Source organism: Sinocyclocheilus anshuiensis, unplaced genomic scaffold, assembly GCF_001515605.1.
Source record: "Sinocyclocheilus anshuiensis isolate Anshui unplaced genomic scaffold, SAMN03320099.WGS_v1.1 scaffold383, whole genome shotgun sequence".
Taxonomy (NCBI): Eukaryota; Metazoa; Chordata; class Actinopteri; order Cypriniformes; family Cyprinidae; genus Sinocyclocheilus; species Sinocyclocheilus anshuiensis.
Window position 1 is genome coordinate 371,841 of NW_015548204.1, and position 7,880 is coordinate 379,720.

Genomic DNA, 7,880 nt, shown 5'->3' on the forward strand with positions numbered 1-7,880 from the left:
ATACAAATTTTAGAATTTTTTTAAATTATTCGTTATTATTATTTTCAATGGGAAAAAAATTATCATAATTATCACATAAATATTAATTAGTACCATAAAATTCTCTCAAAATACAAAAGAAAAAAATATTACTGAACAAAAATATATTACATTGATTTTACTGGGGGGAAAATTACATTCCAGGTGTTCGTTCACTTTTAACCGCGACCAACAGAGGGTTAAAATCATGATCCACAATCCTTACGGTAAAGGTCATGACGTCTTTGCGCGTCGACGGTTACCGCACGACTGATCCGGGCTCGTATCGTCCAATAGCGCTCACGGCAGTGCTTTGTAAGCCGCGACGATCAGTTCATATTAGCGGTGTTTATGATACCCGTGCACGTTATTAGTAACTTACTGCTGCGGGGAGACTGTCTGACACACGGCCGTGTAACGTCTACCGCTACTAAACTTTGGCACACAGCATTTTCAAAGGTAAGCCTTTGTACCTAGAGTAGAAAATGATTCAGTTTCGTTGTATATTTGGCTGTTGGACGCTTATCTGTGAGATATAAGTTAAATAATAGGAATAAATACTTTAAAACATATAACTTTGTTATTATGAATTTGAATGCACCTCTGAGCGTCATTAAACAGTCTGTAAAAAGGCCTAAATGCCACTTTTGTGTTCTTCTGTAACACCTCTGTAGTGCAAAGATGAATTTTGTTGATATTGGTTTCCTTTGATTGGTAGCTTATGCTTTCTGATTGATTCTTATTACTCTAATTGAATGAATTGTTATACTCAAAAAAAAAAAAAGTTTGTAGATATATTTACACGGGGTGCCTTTGATCTTGATACCAAAAAAAAACATGGTTTAGAGGAAACATGAAATAAGCTTAATGTTATTATAAATTCTAAAGGTTTTTTATAATTAATTAAATCTGAAAGGTCATCTAAAAGTTACCCCAACTTAAAATGAATTTTGGCCATTTCCACCACTGATTATATCTGCAAGTTAAATAATAGTAATAAGTTAAAAAACATATTATCTTTGATAAAATATCTGAAAGTGAAATAAAATAAATACATATGTGAGAGCTTCATCTGTGAAAATATAACTGTAAATGAAAATAAAGAAATGTTTATCTGTATTGTGTATCACATCAAAAACATCTGTGACAATATATCCGCAAGTGAAATAAATTAAATGTCTTATTAAAAAAGTGTTTCACTGTTCTCAACATGACTGTAACAGTTACCACAAAAAGTCAACCAAACAAATATTTAGTATTACAAATTGTAAATAACAAATGTGATTTTGTGTCTCCAAAAAGCTTATCTATTAAAATATTAAATATTCTATCTATCTATCTATCTATCTATCTAAAATCTATCTATTTAAAAAGCAAGCAGAAAAAGTATGCTGCGTGATGCACCTTTTTATCCTTAGATGGCAGAAGGCAGAGGTAACAGGAATCACCCCCGCAATTTGCAAGGTGTGCTTCAGATGGCTGTGGAGGCTGGTTCTGCTTCTGAAGGTCCTGCTCCACGAGAACCCATGACACAAGAGGTGGGAAGAGCTCACGATGCTCCATCTAAACGGCAGCACCAACCACCGTGCAATCTCTGATCGGGCTGTGAATCTTCACTTGTTTCACGATTCGATTAGATTACGATTCTCATGTCAACGATTCGATATCATGATGCATCACGATGTGTCGCATCCTCAGTTTTAAGTATTACTGCACATGGCTACATTTTCATATACATTTTATATCAAATTTATTTTGTGCATTTGTATTAAATCATATAAGCAGGCTGCTTTTTAAAATAATTACAAATTAATAATAAATTAAAACAATTGTTAAGAATTTAACCGACTAAATATAGCTTCAAAAAGCAAATATAAAGTAATAAAGGGGGGATGAGACAATGACAAGTGATAAACAAAAAGTACTTTCAGTATCTGAGAGTGCTTTAAGTTTCCAAAAGTTTACAGACAATCATAGTTACGGGTTTTTCTTTTTTCCTCAGCATTAGTGCTGTTTGATTATTACTGATGCGATCATAGACAGTGGCAGCTTTAATAGGCTGCATTCACACTAATGCACAGATCTATTTCGACATATCAGGTGTTTTGGTCAATTAGTGTATTGGACATTAGTCAGTAACGCAAGAACACAATAACAAAGAGTCATTTTTCCAGATAAAGTCAGTTCATTGATGATTCATTGATGTCGGGATGCGCCACGGTTGTCTCTAGTCTAGCGAACACACACGTGCCATTTGCGGGAAAAAAACCAAGCTCAGAATCGTTGAAGAGAGAATCGTGATGCATTGGACAATAAATATTTTCTCCCACCCCTAATCTCTGATATGTGTCCCGACAGATTTATAAGTGTATTCTGTTGTGTTGATGTTTGTGTTGCATATTAAAACACTTTTTCTTATCCAAATATAAGTAAGCCAATTTCTCTTTTTTTTTTAGAGGATGGCGTTTCTGAGAGGAGCTCTTGCAGAAGTGTGTAAAGGACAGATGGATGAGGTCGAGCAGATGAAACAGTGTTTGGAAGTGCTAAGTAGAGATGAATGCAGGGGGAGAGGGAGTGAGGAAGAGGAGGAGGAGAAGGATGAGCGAGAGGAAGTGCTGGAAATGCTTTCTGAGCTCTGCGAGAACTTGGACAATGCCAGAGGTGTGTGTGTGTGTGTGTGTTTGCCTTTCAAACCTCCTTGTTGTTATTTTGTAACACGTGCATCACTTCTCTGCGTGGTTTGCAGATCTGATGAAGCTGGGCGGGCTGGATTTGTGTATGTCACGTTGTCTCTGTCACTCCGAGGCTGGGATTCGATGGAGGGCGGCTCAGCTTATTGCCAGCTGTGCCCAGAATATGCCAGAGGTGCAGTTCTACCTGCTCAACCAGGGGGCGCTGCTGACACTCCTGCAACTCGCAGATCACGACGCAAACAGCACAGTTCGAGTTAAAGCACTCTACGCAGTGTCCTGTAAGTATAAATGTGCATATATTGACCAATAATAAAGTAATATATTGACTTGATATTGACCAAGATTTTACACTGGATATCAGGATGTTCACTAAGCGTGTGACTGTAAGCGAACGTTTTCATGACCACATCAGGATTTACTATTAACTTTTGTACTAAAATTTATTCTGTGCTAAGAAGTTGTTTGGTACATAGAAATCATCTAATCATCTCATTTTAATAATCTAAAATATATTTAAAATGAAATAAGCTGCTTTATAGCTCAAGATGTAAGGTTCCTCTGCATAAAAACAATTAAATTCAATTCAAGTTTATTTGTATAGCACTTTTTACAATACAAATCGTTGCAAAGCAACTTTATAGAAAATTAAGTTTCTATAATATTTAGTGGTAGCTTATCAGTGGTGACTGTCAGTTTATGTACATATGGCATATAATCAATTAAAGACGTAATCAAACAGACGATGAACACTATTAACAGCAATTATTATGTGATGCAATCAAACTTATAGCAAAGTTTGGTATAGTTCTGTATGTAATATTCTCTTTCGTTCATGGTTTTTGCGGATGAGGGACGTCTGATTTGTCAATTTTTACTAATTGACTAGTTTGTTTCAAAATACTATAGTAGGGTTGGGCCGATAGACGATGCCATCGTCCATTGCCGATGGCTGATAGACATCACGATGTTGAGCCGGCATCGTGATTCCCCTCCCCCCACATCCCAATACCGTGTTCGGAAAGAAAATGACGTGTAGGCAGAACCCCTAAAGGGAATAAATACGAGATGGGAGGAAAATATATATTTCAATATTTTTCCTCGCAGTTATATAATTGGGTAATTATACTACATATTTCGGCATCGGAGCCGCTATTATACCTGGCATTGAAACTGGCATTGTGCTTTTGAATGCACGATCGCTTTTAGTTTCACTTTCACTTTCGAGATTCGCAATCGCACATATACTCTGTTTATACAATGGAGCGGCAGTACTTGCCACACATTTCATGTTTGTCAGTGGTACTGAGGATCTGCAAATCATTCGCCGTCGTCTTCAGTCATCTCTCCTTACTCTATTTATGTGGTAAGTTAAATTTTATGTACTGTAATGTAACAGGCAACCGTTACACCGTGTCTACCCCGGACGCGATACTAAAGTCTATCAAAGATTTTAAGAAATTAAAGACGCCTCAACTAAAGTCTGTCACTGGACACGACAAAGTGACCGTTGAAAATCATTTGAAATTTGTGTCAGCATGTCATAAATAGAATGCGGCAGCAGTTTACTGTCGGGAATTTGTCGCATCCAGTGTACCGGACGCGATACTAAAGTCTATCAAAGATTTTAAGAAATTAAAGACGCCTCAACTAAAGTCTGTCACTGGACACGACAAAGTGACCGTTGAAAATCATTTGAAATTTGTGTCAGCATGTCATAAATAGAATGCGGCAGCAGTTTACTGTCGGGAATTTGTCGCATCCAGTGTAGACAGCATCACTGATTATAATGAGTTCTATAGACTGATTTATATATAATAAATCTCTATTATAGATCAGTGGTTCTATAGTATTTTGTCGCGCCGCGCCACTCGTGTCCGGTGTAGAAACGGTGTTAGGAATCGTGTTTTCCCTTATAAGTAATACTGTATAGTAGTATATTTAAAGTTAAACGGGGATCAGGCCTTTGCTGTTGTGGGGCCGAAGCTCTGGAATAGTCTTCGTCAGGAACTTAGAGAAGTCTCATCTTTGAATGTTTTTAAAGTTGAAGTCAAAAACTACTTCTTTCGTGTTTTCCCTTATAAGGATTCACGCTTCGGGCACACCCCCCCGGTCGCCCCCACCGATGTCATCGTCCATCGCGATGTTTCACTGTAGACATCGTCCGATGCCAATTTTGTAGACATCGGGATGTCACAATCTTTGATGTTAACGACAAAAAACATGGAAAACATTTGCTCTTACTTTTCAAAAGTTGATAAACCTATTTATTTGGGTTATTTTTGATTGGTGACTCAACATTGTTTTTTTTTTTCAATTGAAAGGCTTCCAGCAGCAAGTCTCCTCTTTATACTGTCTCTGAAGTTAAGCATCTACAACTCTTGTCTCTTTCAGGTTTAGTCCGGGAACAGGAAGCAGGTCTGCGGGACTTCCTGTCACATGATGGCTTTTCAGTGCTGATGAGGGGGATGCAGTCAGACAGTGAGAAACTGAGAACTAAATCAGCATTCCTTCTGTTAAACCTTCTGACCAGTCATCCAGAACACAAAGGTAGTGCTGAATCTGGACGCATTCGGTTAGACCATCATGAGTTTGTATGAGTAGCTATGTTTCCATCATCCTGTTTTTATGTGCATTTTGAAGTATCGCATTATAAACGAGTAATGGAAACAACACAATTCGGGGGAAAAAATCCCTTAATTCACAAACTTTTTACGATCAGTTGAGAGCGAAAAAAAGAGTTAATGCGAATAATGAGAGATGGAAACACATTTACCCAATAAATTTCTTCATGTGCATATAAAAAGTAATGCGACATTACGTGATGGGATGGGATAACTTGACTAACCAGCGGATCGATCTCGTTGCACAGCATCTCAAATGTTGTTTTGGTCGTTATGCAATGTCTGTCATCAATTTCGGTAAGATTGCCTTACACAACTGTGTTCCCAAACAGCAGCATCCACCTCCGAAAGCAATGACCGCATTTATTGTGTTTCGTCTGCTCGCTCTGAAGCGCAAGTAATTTAAAATGATAATATTCAGTGGCTTCTCCTACTTTTCTTAGTAATATTTAGTGCCAGATTATCAGGAAGTGACGATTTTGTTCTCTTTGATAAGTTGGATGGAAACTGTGCTTTATTCACAACTGTTTTATGCGATATTCCAGTTTTGCATTTAAGTTAAATTCACAACTTTGGATGGAAACATAGCTAGAGTTTCATGTGTTCGATCCTACTTTCTTTTTCAGATACGGTGTTGTCTATGGGGATGGTGCAGCAGCTGGTGTCAGTTCTTCGCTCCCCTCATTCCTCTGTACATGAACATGTGCTTGGTGCCCTCTGCTGGTTAGTAGTATTGTTGCATGATGAAAACCAAACTGCAGTATGCCGGTGGAATTACATCAGCTTTTGGAGTTTGAGACCCGGTTTCTGACAGTTCTTTTATCATGTATGTTTGTAGCTTGGTTGAGGACTCTCCCCGTGGTGTGAACGATTGCAGAGATGCATCGCTTGGCTTGGAGGAACTGCTCAACCAGCGAGTGCAGGACCTAAGGGGGCGAGAGGAGAGCCTGGTAAACTATTGTTTTAAAGTAAACATGAAATCAAAATGGACCCTGTTTACTTTTTTATTTTATGTGATTTTTTGGTGAATATTATTATTATTATTAACCTTTATTTAACCAGGCTAGTCATTTAAGAACAAGTTCTTATTTACAACAACAGCCTGGATAATTCTTCCAAAGATCCAAATCCATCATCAAAATTAAATAGCTTGTTTCGCCTCTGAAATGACTTTCCTTCTAAGCTCACATCACCTAGGCCACACATATACACTGTAAAAATTTTAAAAAGTTGTAAAAAAAAACAACCACAATAATAACTTTTCATGAGCCAATCAGTGTTTGGTATCTTAAACTAAAACTATTTAATTAACTGGTTATTTGAAATAAAGTAAAATATACATTTTAGATGGAAAAATACAAGCTACTAACTGAAGTAAATTATTAATAATAATTGATAAAACTGAAATAAAAGTAAATTAAAGCTTAAACAAAATATTTAAGAAAAAAAGAACTGATGAAAATGACAAAAGTTCAGGGGAAAAAAATTTTAAATCTAAAGTTCAATTCAAAATATGAATAAAATACTGTAATTGTTTATAAATAAAACTGAAATAACACTAGAGCCAGTCAGTTATCAATGACTTGAAGCATTTTTTCCCCATTCTCTCATTCAGTACTCTGGTTCACATGTCACATTTTGCCAGTATAATGGGTTGTGAACAATGTTTCATAATGACTTAAATGTTTGATTGTTTTCTTTCCTGCAGGAGGAGCTGGAGTGTTGTGAACGTTTACGAGCGGCTTGTTTCCAAGGGCAACCCCAGGATGACAGTGGAATGGATCGCTGAGGTCTTAGTGGTGATTCCTGCTACGCAGCGCAAACACAAAAAAAGCAACCGGAGTTTGAATTCCCTCTCTGTTCAAGAGAGAAACAAAAACTAGAAATAGAAATGAGGAAGAGATAAACTTTTATAAAGAGACTCCATTTTCCAAATTTTCCGAGTTCAGTTTGGCTACGTGTGCTCTTGCATAATCATATACCATGAACTGTACACAAACACTTTTGTGTTATATTATCAATATGTACATTTTGTATAATATGTCAGTTTGTTATTGTAAATTATGTGCTGTTTAGGGTCAACTTCATAAATGTTAAAATCCTCTTTACACCTGAACAACTATACAAATGCAAAGCCATAATGCGGAACTTCACATCAATATAATAATATTTTGTAAATTCTAAAATAAAGATGAAAGTGTACCGATACAAGCATCTGTCCAAGCTTAATTCTGAAAAAAAAAAAAAAAACATGGTAGTGAGTTCCAAGGTTCAGAAGCAAAAACACCTGCACAAACATCTGCTTTTTTTAATTACTTAATCAGTAAAAACTATGATTCTGTGCTTTGAATGTAATTATTGAAGTGAATATGATTTATGATTTTTTTGGACGTAGTTAGTATTGTCCTGATTCATCTGTAAGATTTGAACAATCAATTGCAAAATGTTTAACACTTAGCTGATTAAGATACTGTACATAGTTTTGATCCCATGATAACTCATAATGAAAAGACTAGTGGTCTTTAAACTGCGCTCTGTTTCAGAACAA

General features: G+C 36.5%; 1 protein-coding gene across 1 annotated transcript; it reads left to right on the forward strand.

Moving 5' to 3' along the window:
• The first annotated feature begins 342 nt into the window (after positions 1-342).
• Positions 343-7,253, forward strand: LOC107653465 (hsp70-binding protein 1-like). Its single transcript, XM_016440180.1, has 8 exons — positions 343-477; positions 1,437-1,556; positions 2,475-2,679; positions 2,765-2,989; positions 5,103-5,258; positions 5,959-6,055; positions 6,171-6,282; positions 7,041-7,253. The coding sequence occupies exons 1-8, from the start codon at positions 370-372 to the stop codon at positions 7,119-7,121; spliced, it is 1,104 nt and encodes a 367-aa protein (XP_016295666.1). The 5' UTR covers positions 343-369; the 3' UTR covers positions 7,122-7,253.
• Positions 7,254-7,880: the final 627 nt, after the last annotated feature.

Coding starts and splice junctions, on each gene's coding strand:
- LOC107653465 (XM_016440180.1), top strand. CDS start 370: ATGATACCCGTGCACGTTATTAGTAACTTACTGCTGCGGGGAGACTGT. Junction 478..1,436: donor GGCACACAGCATTTTCAAAG/GTAAGCCTTTGT, acceptor TTTTATCCTTAG/ATGGCAGAAGGCAGAGGTAA. Junction 5,259..5,958: donor CAGTCATCCAGAACACAAAG/GTAGTGCTGAAT, acceptor TTTCTTTTTCAG/ATACGGTGTTGTCTATGGGG.